We start from the raw sequence: 14,072 nt of genomic DNA, 5'->3' as shown, positions 1-14,072 counted from the left end.
GCAAAAGGTCAGCACCTATTATGACGGATGCCATCAGAAACAACACTGCATTATCCTGCTGTTATATCTGTCCTTGTTTAATGCTGATGAACTAGATTATTATTTTGGTTGAAGTAATTACCGGTCTGTTATTGAGGTTTATCCTAATACAGGCTTTTAAAGATGCCCTCTGTTTCACGCATTGATTGATTAAAAAAAAGATGAAAAACTGAGATTAATAATCTAATAATTAATAATCACTATTTGAGCAGGGACTTTGACCTCCCGATTCAAGGTCCACGAAGGGTCCAGATTGGTATCAGAGTAGTGCAGATGGGTCGCTGTTCCACTGGAGATCAGCAGAGGGAAACGTAGCTCTCTTTCCTGCGCTCCTCCTCAGACAATAAAAACAAGGCGAAGCCCACACAGTCGGCAGCATCTCGGCTCCATTCAAAGACGTCTGAAGGGGGGAAAAAAATCAGAAATATGGACACACGGCCGCCGGTCTGGGACTAGAGATGTAGCTGCAAGGATGCCAGCCAACTGCATCTCCCGTTTGCTCCTCTTCGTGTCGGTGTGCGCGGTCTGGGAGGCGCTGGCCAAATCTCTTCCAGATCAGGGAGCACTGGGTGAGCTCGCCATACGGGGGATGCGGCACAATGAGGAGATGGGAGTGGTTGCATTTTTACGGCTTTTGTCGACAATCAGTCGATCTGTGCAGCGATGCGCCCTGATTTTATGGCAACCTGAAAGATATTTACGGTTAATTACAGGCGAGGCTTTTTGCCGTGCTTGCCCCGGGATAGCGTCGTCTTTTGGCGGTATAGATTCTTTAATTAATATCTGCGAGTTGCTTTGACAGAGAGGCCACGCTGGTGGCCGTGAGCTGGTTATGTCCCCGTGCTGTGCAGATGTGAGAGATTCAGATGTGAGCGCAGGCCCGAGTCTGTTGTTCCTGTGCAGTGTCAGGCCCAACTAAGCCGGGCCTTCATGTGTGTCATTGTTGCTTTGCACAGTGAGTAACGGTGAGAGCAGGAGGGCCTGCGGTCTTGGAAATGTGTCAGTCCCTGAGCCAACATTTTAGATTTCTTCACTCCAAAATCAATTCCCCTGCATGAGAAACCCCCCCCCCCCCCCCCTATTGTTCCGTTAAATAATGCTTCAGCAGAGGCCTTAACATACTCCGTGTTTATATTATTGTGGTGCATGTTTAAGGACATTATGTAATTACATTGCATTATGCATGCCTGAAGCTATTTTTGACATGCATGAATGGTCACAGGCACAGAGAGTGCAGGAATGTAACTGAGTATACAGTATTTGAGTTACTTGCACTTGCAGTGCTTTCCTGTTGTGACCTTCTCCGTTTACAGCTCCACACCGTAGAAGGAAATGTTCTTCTTTTTAATCATCGTCCTTATTTGTAGAGTCTCAAAAGCAAGCTAATAATAACCTGGAACTACAGAAGATTGCGAAACCGTTCCTAAAATGTTCTTTAGTGGTCCTGTATCTTTTATTCTGTGCAGTGAAAAGTGGATTTCTACTGATAATTCTTCACTTTAGTTTTCATATTGTCACTTTTACTTTTAGAAAAAGGTTCTGAATGCTGCTTCCACCTCTCCTTTAAGAAATGTTTTGTCTGTTAAACTAACTTTTTAACATAGATTTTGCACCTTTGCCTCGAGGGAGGAAATTGTCATTTAATTGATGCGTCAGGCTTGTTTCGGGAACAGCTCAGCAGTTCTCCTGACCTGCAAGCATTTGCACAATGCTACAAATCTATTCCTGTATTTAGAAATGTCAGATTGCTGACACATTCGGGTCTAAGTTGTGCCGCTTTATGTACTTACTGCTCGGTTACAGCCCTGGCAGGTGTTCTTTGGGTCAGCTACTGTCACGACACATCTGAGATCAGGCCCTTGCACTGTGGTCCTGTGACTGAGTCAGAGCAGCCAGATTCACCCTCAGCCAACATTGTTGGTCGAAGACAAATGTGGCCCATGAGAAAACTGCACATGTGGCTGAAAGCAAGTCCAAACATGTGTTAGTTAAAAAAAACAACACATTTTTTTAAATCATTTTCTTACCCTGTAAGACCAAATATTGGCTCACTCGTTCCTTTTTATGATGTTACACTGAATTTCTGTGAACATTTCACTCTTTTCTAACAGTTGGTCATTTAATTGACAAAGCCTGAGTTAGTCGAGGCCAAACATTACTAATAAGTAAACTCCAGATGTGAAACACAGACCATACATTGTTTGCTATCTGGGTTGGTGGAGATGTTGCTTGTTTTGGAAGGAAATAGATTAAATCAAAACAAGCTTACACCAAAGCGTAATCCATCTGCAGATTTTTCTTTGCATCCGTATTGAGTCAGGTTTACTCCTTTTTGCATATGACTTTAAAACATAACGTCAGAGATAACAGAAACAGCGCAGGTATGATAAACACAATCAGAGCCTTTAAATAATCTTCCTGTAAAACATATAATGGGTTCAAAAACAATGGCACTTTGACATTTCAGTCCCTAAAGAAGAGTTTATGGCGATTATATTAAAAGAAAAGCACAAACTGTACAAGAAATAAGAGGCTTCCTGCCTTCGATTTTGACAACCATTCGGTGAATTTAAGTTGTGTTTTGAGATGCGTCTACTGAATCACTTCTGAAGGACACTGAGGGAGTGAAAAATTCCCACTGCGTCTCACTGTGACTCTCTGTGTTTGTGTCAATGGAGCTGCTTCAAGCCTTCAAGTGAGGAGCCCAGATTGAGGAAATCCTCTCTCTACACACACACACACACACACACACACACACACACACACACACACACACACACACACACACACACACACACACACACACACACACACACACACACACACACAAAGGAGCCTTTATTGGACAATTTATGTTAATGGATGGCAGCATTTATGCATGCACCGTGGATATGGACACACAAACACCCACACACAAACATACTGCTTATTATCTGAATGCAGCCATTAGCTGCTGTCTCTGGAAGAGTTGTGCATCGAGGGGTTTGTCACTGGAGGCCTGCGCGGTTTTAGCTCACAGTCCTTCAGGGACTGAAACACAACAAGCCAGCTTTTTGGAGTGTCAGCTTGTATCCATGGGAACATCCCCAGCATGACCCACATCTACGTTGTCCAAGAGACGAGATGAGAAAATGTTCCCGAGCTGACAAGAATGATGAGGGGATGAGGGGCGGAAATAGCCACGCAACGGATTTATGGCGGGTGTGGCTGTGATGACTACAAACATCATCATCAAACTAACAACAACAATCATCCCCCGCTGGAAGTGATTAGTCTGCAGCAGCAGCGCACACAGCTCACCGGTCAATACATTTAAAACTCTGAATGCATTCTTCATCAGTCACATCTGTTGACTCATAATATACATGCTGTGGGGTCAACATAAGTTACACCTCCTGGTGATGTTATAGTCGCCGATGCCCTTAAAGGAGACCTATTATGCTTTTCCTAATTTTCTGTCACGTAGATATATTGTTACTATGGTGGATGCACAATAGATCATGCTGCAGACTGACCTACACATTCAGCTTTAAGCAACTTTTTTCTGGTCTTGGATCTGTGTGATGTCAGTAAGAGGAGATACCTTTAAGCTCTCATCTCAGGCACAGAAGCCCCACCCACCTGATGTTCAAACCTTCAGTTTACAAGGGTCAGCCAATCAGAAGAAAGCCGGCTTAAAGTGGGAGGAGCTACAAGGCTTAGTAAAGGATAAATAAGATTATTTAGATTTTTGTTCCACTCACTGTGTGTTTATACACCACTCTGCTTTAATTATTACTTATTATTTATCTCTGGCTTTCTTCCACAGCGGTTCTTTGTCCTGTCCTCCTCCACTCACCCTCGTGCCAGTCGTGGCAGATAACTTCCCTTCCCTTAATGGCTATGCCAGAGTTTTCTACCTGTTAGAGGGGAGTTTTTCCTTCCTGCTGTCGCCAAAGCACTTGCTCATCATTGCGGTTTTTGCTGTGTTATTTTATAACATACTTCAGAACATAAAGCACCCTGAATTTAGTCTAATAGAGTCAGGCAAAAGAGATTTCATTGTTTTAAAAAAACGAAACTACCTTTTATATACATGAAAGTAAGTTAATACTGAGAATCACCATGACTTATTTTCATCAGCACAAAAAATATTATTGCCAGCTAAACATCCTGAATATCTATGAGTCGATATGAACTGTTAGATGATTTAACAGTGCTGTTTGCTAACTATAGACAAAAACATATGTTTTTAAATATTGGGCCATTTTGCTTCTATTATCTTTCTTTTATGGAAAAATGAAGTTAAAATGTTTATTTAACCCAATTTTGTCACTTGTACGTATGTAATTTAATACTTACTTAATAGGAATATATTTGCATATTTAAACATAAACTTTCTGAACACTTATAGCAAAAATCATTAATTACTTTAATTTGAACTTATTTAATGTAAGTAATTAACTGAGGAAATTTAACATTACCATTTTTAAACATAACTTTTCAGAAAACTTTTAATACAAAAACCATCTCTGTTAATGTGATTAAACCTAAAGCCTGATTATCTCCTCAGGCAATTCTAATTATTATAGTAAATAAAATACAAAGTGTATTTAATGTTTTTATTTCACCTGTTGGGGCACATGCTGTGTTTCATGGTAATTATGCGGCCTTCGCTCCGTGTAGGTCATTTTGAATGACATTGTAACGCTGCTGCATAAGTATGCCGTCCTTGTAGGACAGCTGAGGGTGACTTGATAAATTGAGCCATACTCAAGTGTAATTAGATCTTTAAAACTGCAGTTTAATGAGACGACACAAGACACAAGACTGGTGAATCGGAAAGCTTCGTTTTTAATATGACAGAAATGTTATAGAAGAAATATCTTTTATTTTGTTCAATAATTGACAAAATATTAGCCTTGTTTGTTCAAAACACTCATCAGTTAGCTACTGGCTAATTACTCTCCCTATTTTTCTCCTTGCAGAGGTGCAAATAAGAGTCCAGGTGTTCGACAACAGCGACCTGTCCCAGTTGGCAGACGCTCAGGTGGAAGTACACGGCAACCAGACCCTGTTGGCGTCCAGCCGTGCTGGCAAGGATGGCGTGGTGAGAGTCAACTTCCTGTACCGTGCGGGAACATGGGTCATTATTACAGCCTCCAAACAAGACTACGTCACCAACTCTGTGCCCTGGCACTCCAGCCGCATCCCGCGTAAGTCCAGCGCATTTTACGACTTGTTTGCTTTTTTCTCTACTTGGCAAGTACCGTAACGGTAACGTTGAGCCTTTAAAATGTCGGATATAGAAACATTAGATGCTATGTCCATCTTTTATATACATCCAGTAGATAATAAAACCTAAAAAGTATAAAAAGTATTTTTTACCTGTTGACCTACCTCATCCATTTTAAGGTTACTCCAAAGGGTGCGCTGGGCTTCAATACTGCTGTGATTAAAATGGAAGCAGCATTTCTGTTGCATAAAGCCTGGTAGTGCCACAGCTCAGGTTTTTTTTAGAACAGGATCACAGGATCTCTTGTTTCTAATTGTGGGAATAAAAAGATGTCTTTTTTGTTTTGTCGCTGGAGTTTTCAAATCTCAGTCGGGCCTGTCAATGAGGACGAGGAGACTGGATTTAAAAACTGCGTCATGTGTAATTCACCCACAGAATCCAGTTTTTTTCCTTTAGCCTTGAGGTTATGGAGCTGCTTTTGCCTAGATGATGGTTATTTTTATTATTTTGAGTCGTAAAACAAACTCTGTCTCAGCAGTGTTCCTGCACCTGTGAAATCTGCTGATTTCATTTTCTTCTTCTTGTAGTGTATGCAGCAGTCAGCCTGTACCTGCTCGTTCAGAGGCCGGGAACTCTTATTCTGTACGATGACGTCCTGCAGGTGCTCTCTGGGTCTCCAGGTAAAAACAGCCTCTAAAAAAAGCCTCATGCAGAACATATTTAATATAATATAGACTCATTAGAAAACGATAGTCCTGTTGTGGTGATTTGGATTGTTCAGTTTGGCCATTTGAGTTTTTATTTTTTATTTTTCAATACCAGAATTATTGCAAATCATCACAATCTCGCAATCTCGTTGCCTTTTAAATGGTTGTTTTGAATTGGTTCTGCACCCACTCCCAATCAGTTGCTGTCTTGGTCTTGAAAGCAATCTTGGTGTGTCAAATTAGCAATAAAATTCAGTAAGAAGAGACAGACGGATATAAATTTGCATTTGAAAGGAGGCAAGTTGCTAATTACATGCAATCTGTTTGTGACATTTTGGTGATTAACTGCAACAAAATGCGGAAAATAGCAAATCTGTTGCACAGAAGTTCACACTAACTGGCTTATGTTCAGAATTCAGCCTGAAACTCAAAGATCTGAAACAGAAATGTAGAAATGAATCCACAGACAGCGATGCCGTTGCTTCAGGGGCACTTTAACTGCACAATTACAATGGTGCTCGACAGCCTCATGTCAGGTTTCCTGGGTCGTTGACCCGGTATTTTCAGTTCATATTCACTGTTTATCTTCCGTATGTTCCACTTCCTGTTTTATTGTGTTAGCCCTAGTCTGTGTGCATTATGTTCTAGTTATCTAATCACTCATCATTTAGCCTGTGTATTTAAGTCCCTCAGTTTCATCAGTTCATTGTCTTGTCATTGATGTTGTCACTGCTGTTTCTGTGTGTGTTTTCAGTTCAATCAGTCAGTCAGTCAATATTTGTTCATCCAGCCCATAATAAACACCGTGGTAATCCTTCATAAATTAATGTCCTGCGTTTGGGTCATCTCTTCCTCGCATCCACACACGACACCTCTGACACCTCACCTGTGTAGGAATATAACCAGAATACAACCAACTGGCAACCAGATGAGATAAGATAAAGATAAGATAACCTTTATTAGTCCCACATGTGGGAAATTTGTTTTGTCACAGCAGGAAGTGGACAGTGCAAAAGTTATATAGCAAAAATTAGAATACAATATGAATAATATACTGTAATGTACACAACTGTACAGAATAGAATAAAATATACAATAAGATAAAAATAGAATACAAATTCGATACAACTTTGTATTGAGAGTGGACAGGTTGAGGGCGTTGCACATTAAACTTCTGGGTGAACATTTGGTCACCACAACTATTGTGATCAATTACTGAGCATGAAACAGTTCAGTGGTTCCTGTTTTTACCCTCCTGTGACTGAGCCGTTACACAACAGCAGAGCTCTGAGACTGTACTGTATTCCCTCCACACCCTGTATAAATGAAATTCCTGGATCCCAGCAGGTATTTTGATCAGGTTTGTTTTCTTTTTCCTAATTTTACTTACTTCAGTGCGAAGTAATGCATATTTGTGAACGTGTAACCAGTTTTTCTTGTCTATGGTTAAACAGTTACTGGATCCAGGGTTGGATCCACTCCAAAAATTAACCACTTCTGAGTTGTAGCAGTCTCCATCTTTCAAGAAATTTTGTGGCAAATCCTCCACAATCCTGCTAATAATGAGATAAACAAACAAACAGATAAGCCATAATTAAGGATTCACACCCCTCTCCACAACCTTAAGCCTAGAAGAGCTGTGCGTTATTATTACAAATATAGCTCAGTCGCAGCCGCCTCCGTACAGCTGTGATGCACTCACACATATATCGTTACACCTTTTTGAGCTTTAGAAACAAACACAGTGGTTGTAGGCGTGATAGACTGTGAGGAGGGGGATTGTTTCTTTTTCAGGGGCTCGTAACCAGCCGCTGGTGCAGCTCCAGAGGAAGTCCATTCAGCTGCCGTCCAGCTCCAACTACACAGCACTCACTGCTGTGCTGACCACAGCCAGGAGCCAGTATGAAATCGGGGGATTCCCCTTCCTGCTGGGCCAAGAGACCAACAGCTCAGGTCAGTGTCAGTCTGTCAAACTGATGTTACAGTGTGGTCCAAGTTTCTGTGCCTTTCTGGATCATCTGAGGAGGTTTCATTTCTAGGTCTTTCCAATAAAATTTTGCACCGCAGTTTGCATGGATATTTTAGTGTGTTTTAGAAATAGTTGTCCCAGATCTGACTATAAGCTTGCTGTAAATAAATTGCTGCTACTTTGCTAATTTATTGTCATTTATAGTCACTCGTATACCACCCTCTGGTAGCAAAATGAAGATCAGAGTTATTATTCTGTTCATTTTTAGCTGTTTGTATTTGTGCCTCACCACCAATACAGGTGCAGAAACTGGGTGGATGGACTTGACGGCGCTGGCAGTGGTCAGCATTCAGCTTTTTGATAAAGATGGCAGCGTGATCCGCGTTTCAGATCCGATCCACATCTCTGTGCCGCTGCCATCAGACACCCGAAACAGGATGGCCACGAGTGTGCCCGCTTGGCTGTATCAGCCAAAGACGGGTAAGCTGTGTGCTAAAACTTACAAATAGTCTTTTATTAATGTAAACTATGTATGTATGACTGTACTTAGAGGCTGCTGATCATTTTCTTTCCTCCAGGGCTGTGGGTTCGGAACGGGACGGGCTACATCAAAAAGGACGGGACGCAGTTTGTCTGGAACGTCGTGGTTCCTCAGATGGGATACTGGTTGGCTGCCTTTCCGACGTCTTCAGGTATTGAAAATGAAATGGCTGTTATTGGTAAAATGTTAACTGGTGACTCTTCATGTGCCTTTTTACTGCTGTGGAAACACAGATAACAAGAAGCTGGAGAAGCCTTTACTATAAGATTCACTTTATCGTCCCTGAGGAACTCAATAATAAATCAATAAACAAGGTGATTTTGTAGGACAAGGTTAAATAGCCTTGAGTTTGAAGCATTGATCGTATGAAAAATGATAGCTTCCTTAAACTTGCATCCGTTTTTAATGGCCACCAGGGGGTGACTCCTCCGGCTGAAACAGACACCAAGATGGTGACAGCAAAACCAATGGGTGGCGTCATGTAGCTATTATCAGCTGAACCAAGTTCCTGATTATTTCATGATCAATGTAAATCAAATTCTTTCCTCCTCACTCACTTTACAGACAAACTAGCAGTTGTTTGGACAGCATAATAGGGAGCTGACATGCTATGAATGAATCTGAGTTAACTTTTGCAATGATGTCTTGCAGGTTTAGGTTTGTCTCATCCAGGCTTGAGGGATATCACCACCTACCACACTCTGTTCCTGCTCTCCATCCTGGGATCGTTGGCCCTGTTGGTGCTCATCTTGCTCTGTGTGCTGCTCTACTACTGCAGGTGTGGGGAGCATAGGTCCAGGTCTCACTTTTAGGTTTCTATTTGTAGCAAAACGTGGGTTTATTTTAGTCCTGCAAAGCCTATTTTTTTCTACTATCAATAAATTAGGACCACACCCACCTGCTGTTTATGAGGGGTGACCAATTATAAGGAAAATAGCTTACCAGAGGACGGGCTTGTTCTACACATCCAAAACAGCTTATTTTAAATGTGGGCTTAATTAAGGTCCGAAGAAAGCTTATTTTGAGCAAAGATACTCCAGTAGACATGTTTCCTTTTTTTTTACTATAAAATAACATATGAAAAACTAATTAAAAGTTTACTGTGTACAATAAGCATTCATACTTTATTTGAAATGGAACTTTGACAAATTAAGGGAGCTATTGAGTACTGCAGTACACAAATAATCCACCAGAGGGCAAGAAGCATGCGTCAGATAGTGTACCTGTTTTTTCCAGCGATGTACTGATCTTGCCTATGATAAAGGTCTTAAAAACTGGCTTTATGGGGTTCCTGCTTCATTAGACAGTTTTTGAAATCCCTCCCCTTTTTTGCAGCTGTTTTGCTTCCTTCTGACTTTCAGTTTTTGTTTATCTTTCAGACGGAAGTGTCTGAAACCACGTCGACAGCAAGGCAAACCTCACACGTCCAATCTAAACGGTGCTAAGAGAGACCAGGGCACATCCACGTCACGGCTAAATCTGATCTGTGGAGGCCATGTCGAATCAGGCCCCTCCAATGACAAATCTGACTTGTCGCCATCGCGAGACTACCAGAGTTCAAGGGAGGATTTAACTAAGCATGTTCCAGCCCACATGCTACGACACGCAAAGGGTAAAAATGCGTCAGGTTCCCAACGGGGTGAAAGCTTCCCCATGAAGGTTACACGTGCCACAGAGACCAACAACTTGGACAGCCCTTTGCTGCATGACGACTACAACCGGAACTACAGCCCCAAAGACAACAAGGAGTCCGACTATCACAGACACCACAACGCCAACGACAATCGAGGGTACTCCTCCGATCCCCCATCCCCACCTCGCTTCCAAGGCTACGTCCCAAGCCAGTCCGACAAGCCTCCGGATTATTCCGCAGCAGCAGCAGACAGCCTTGCCCGACCTACTTCCCTCAACACCCAACCAGGTCAGATCATCTTTTGCAGCTCCATTGACCAGATGAAGGAGAACATGTACCGTAGCATGGTGCCAACCCTGGTTATCCCCGCCCACTACATGCGCCTGCCATCTGAGTTTTCTGGCAAAGATGGCAAGGACCAGAAGGATCACGACAAAGATGGCACACAGATGGGAGGGGGCCAGCAGCACCATCACCACCACTCCCAGAAACAAGGCCAGCAGCAGCAACAGCAAGGAGGATCTCAAGGCGACGACTCTGAAGAACCGAGCTGGGCATCTGACTCATCCGGGGGACCTGTGACCATCCCAGTGCTATTCAACGATTCCACCATGGCTCAAATGAACGGGGAACTGCAAGCTCTGACAGAGAAGAAGCTCCTGGAACTTGGAGTTAAACAACACCCGAGGGCGTGGTTCATCTCTCTTGATGGTCGAGCTAATGCTCACGTGCGCCACTCCTACATAGATGTTGGGAATGACCTCAGTGGCGGTGGTGGATTCGGAGGTGGCTCCAGCAGCACTCCACGGGATGTCAACCTGGAACCGCCTCTGGAGGCCCAAGAGCGAAAATCAGCTGGAAATAGAAAGGGAAAAGATGAGCGCTGGGGGACGGGAGGACGGAAGGGCCACGGTGTTAGCAGCAGCGGCGGGAAGAGTTACTCCAAGCTGGCCTACCCTGACCACAGCGAGCCCAGCAGCAGTGAGGGACGTCCCGTCTCTCCCGAGGAGAACTCCCTAACCCCTCTTCTGGACGAAGGCCCGTCCTCCCGAGGATCCACCATCCCTAGAAGAGGACGCAGCCGCGTGAACAGCAGCCGCAGCAGCAACAGCGAGAACCGCCGCGACTCCATGACCAGTCCAGAGGATGATTCCGAGGACAAAGATGAGAACAAGAAGAGCCCCTGGCAGAAGATCGAAGACAGGCCTCTGATGGTCTTCCACCCCAGGAAGTGAGCTTTTTGAATGAACACTGGAACTATAACAGCCTTGTGAAAGAGGAGTCTTTCACATCACCGAGAGGGAGGTCACAATAAGCACAGCCACTGCTTCACCAATCCATATCCAGGTTGTTGTTTGACCTTTGTGTTTGCCAGTTACTCTCGTAGCCTCACTGTCAGTTAATCCCTCTGGTTTCCACTGAGTTGTAGATTGAAATCTGTCCAGTTTATTGTGAACCCCGTCTCCTATCACCTGTCACTGAACCATGGTCTGAGCCATTGCACATACTGACTGTGGAAATAGCCATTTTATAGAGCAAAATATAAGAATAGAGCACTTGCTAATAATTTGATAACTTATTGATTGATACTTACAGAGTATTTGGAAGTGGATGGCATTTTTTATGGGACGGATGGGAATTCTTGGCAAATTAGGTTTTTTTCCCTGGACTAATTCTACCCAGATGCTCACAATGACTGTAGAAGATGTGAGTTTCTTTTTTCTTCTCTACTCCGAAACAGCTTCCCTGTCTGAGGAAGTTGTGAAAGTTTGTCATTGAGCTCTTGTGAACAGATTACAGAAATATTATAAAGTCCAACGTGCAACTTGCATTTTGCTCCTTCAGGGATGTTCTTGATTTCCTCTTCCTCCTGTACTGTGTTCATGTGTTGTAATTACTTACTCAAATAGTAATGATTTGAACTGTTCAGCATCATCTCCATCTTCTCTGTAATATCACAGTGATCTACTGTACAATTTTGCCAAAAGTACGCATTTCTGCCTTTCTTCTCTTGGTGAGAGTTTTGGCCAGCAGAGACTTTGTTGCATTTGGGTCATTCCAGTAAAAATCAGTCAGTGCCTCCCACCTGACCCTGTTTGAATCAGCAGATTTTTTATACAACAGCATCTGTAATAAAGAAATGTAAGGTTTCACCTTAATACTGTGGATATTTTTACAGTTATAAGCCCTCAAAATACCTAAGAGTGGTTTAAAATTCAGCTCCTTTTAATTCACATTAAAGCTCTGTTAAAAACTTCAATTTCACACCCACTCTGTCACAACCCAAAGGGTCTCAGGACGAGTGGATGCTCTGAGTATAGGTCAACATATGAGAACACTTGCGCTGAACAAAAGTAATGGCCAAAGAAAATTTGGAGACCCTCAAGGATTTTGAAAACCTTCTTTAGAACCTAAAATTTTTGGATAAATGTGATTTATCAAAATGATTAAACACAGTATGTGAGCACCAATGTCATTTCTCTGGTGAAATATTAGATTTGTTTATGTAAAATCTGTGTTCATCAAAAGCAACATTATGGCTTTTAGACTGTGACACTTGGAGATGGTGTAACATTGATTTGCTCACAGTTTCTAACATTTATGATGTTAAAAACTCAAGTAAAACCCTGTGTACTTTGAGGGCCTTTAACTTGGACAGTATTTATAGAATGAAGGTAAAAATTTGCATGGCCTCATTAAATTTGAGGGGGGGGGGGGAGCCGTGGAAGCTTCTGAGGGGGTCAGGTGGGATTTTTTTTTTTTTTCAGATTGGGCTGATTTTATATGGAATGACCCATTTATCTTGTGTAAATACATGCCCAGATATTTGAAAGACCATTTGGTATAGAAAGGTTGCATGCATATGAATGTATGAAATAAACAGAAGGCACCAAAAGCCCTCCCCTACAAGTTCCTGCTAGACAACCCCTAAACGCCAAGAAACAAGCGTAGTTCCAAACCGCTTTTACTTGAAGACTTACTATTTCTGAAATATCCTACTGAGATCAGCGGGGGTTGCCTGTAGACAGAGCCTGAACCACTTCTCTCCTGTAAGTGCCTTCTTTCACATAGGATCGAGTGATAGGCATGCCGGTCCCTTTTTAAAATGCAGTCAGCGGTCACCTAAACTCACTGTCGAGATCGGCAGGCACTGATAAGCACACTGCATTGCGGTAACAACAACAGCAACACGCGTCACTCTGGGGAGCATGCCTGCCAAAACAGACAACTTTTCTTGCGGCTATTCCGTCCTTGGATATCTTAATTTCTTGTATCTATCCTCTTTTTTCACGGAACCTGTAAATGGTATGATCTATATGAGATTTTATGTGTATACAATGTGCATGTTAAATGTAGAATAGGGTGTTTTTAATGATTTTTTTTAACTATTATTATTGATAACAAGGATGTTTGGCACAAAATGATGCATTGGACTGTGTTGCCAAATGAACTTTATGAAGATACACTGACTTTTCCCTTAATCCAGTTCTAACGAAATTCACTTCCGGTCGTAAATGTTTACAACGATAACATACTGACCAACACGCTCCTGCTGTTACTAGCATCACCACTGCCTATTCAACAACTGTGAACTTAGCGAGGCTGACGGCTGTTTTGTTGGTGGTTTTTGCAGAGTAATGGGTTGCTTATGAAGGGAAAACGGCTGTATAAAAGTCATGCTGACATGTTGGTCCTTTGTACCATTCGCTTGCTGTTCATAAGCCTGTGTCAGTAGCCTATGGAACAAGCTGAAAATGTGATGTAAATCAAAGTCTGAAGAATAGCACAACCATGAATCGAATCCTGCTAAAATGTTGCGCCCACTGCTGTAAGTGTACTTTTATTTTTTTGAACCAGATATGGAAAGTATTGAGTTGTGCAATCGTGGCTTTTCTTGCTTGTTTATGTTTTGCTAATGAAGTGTTTTCTCAGATTTGGTGAACGATTTGACACCGAATCCCTGAGAG

The 14,072-nt window shown here is 42.4% G+C and overlaps 1 protein-coding gene across 1 annotated transcript; it reads left to right on the top strand.

Annotated features, from left to right (window-relative positions):
• Positions 1–327: 327 nt before the first annotated feature.
• Positions 328–12,223, top strand: fam171a2b (family with sequence similarity 171 member A2b). The gene is made up of 8 exons (XM_026177957.2): positions 328–608; positions 5,007–5,234; positions 5,842–5,934; positions 7,756–7,914; positions 8,231–8,410; positions 8,509–8,622; positions 9,123–9,249; positions 9,851–12,223. Exons 1-8 carry the CDS (start codon positions 512–514, stop codon positions 11,337–11,339), a joined length of 2,487 nt encoding a protein of 828 aa, XP_026033742.1. The 5' UTR covers positions 328–511; the 3' UTR covers positions 11,340–12,223.
• Positions 12,224–14,072: the final 1,849 nt, after the last annotated feature.

Source organism: Astatotilapia calliptera, chromosome 8 (assembly GCF_964374335.1).
Source record: "Astatotilapia calliptera chromosome 8, fAstCal68.1, whole genome shotgun sequence".
In the NCBI taxonomy this organism is placed as follows: domain Eukaryota; kingdom Metazoa; phylum Chordata; class Actinopteri; order Cichliformes; family Cichlidae; genus Astatotilapia; species Astatotilapia calliptera.
Note: the sequence above shows the minus strand (reverse complement) of the source record. Positions and strands in the feature narration are given on the sequence as shown.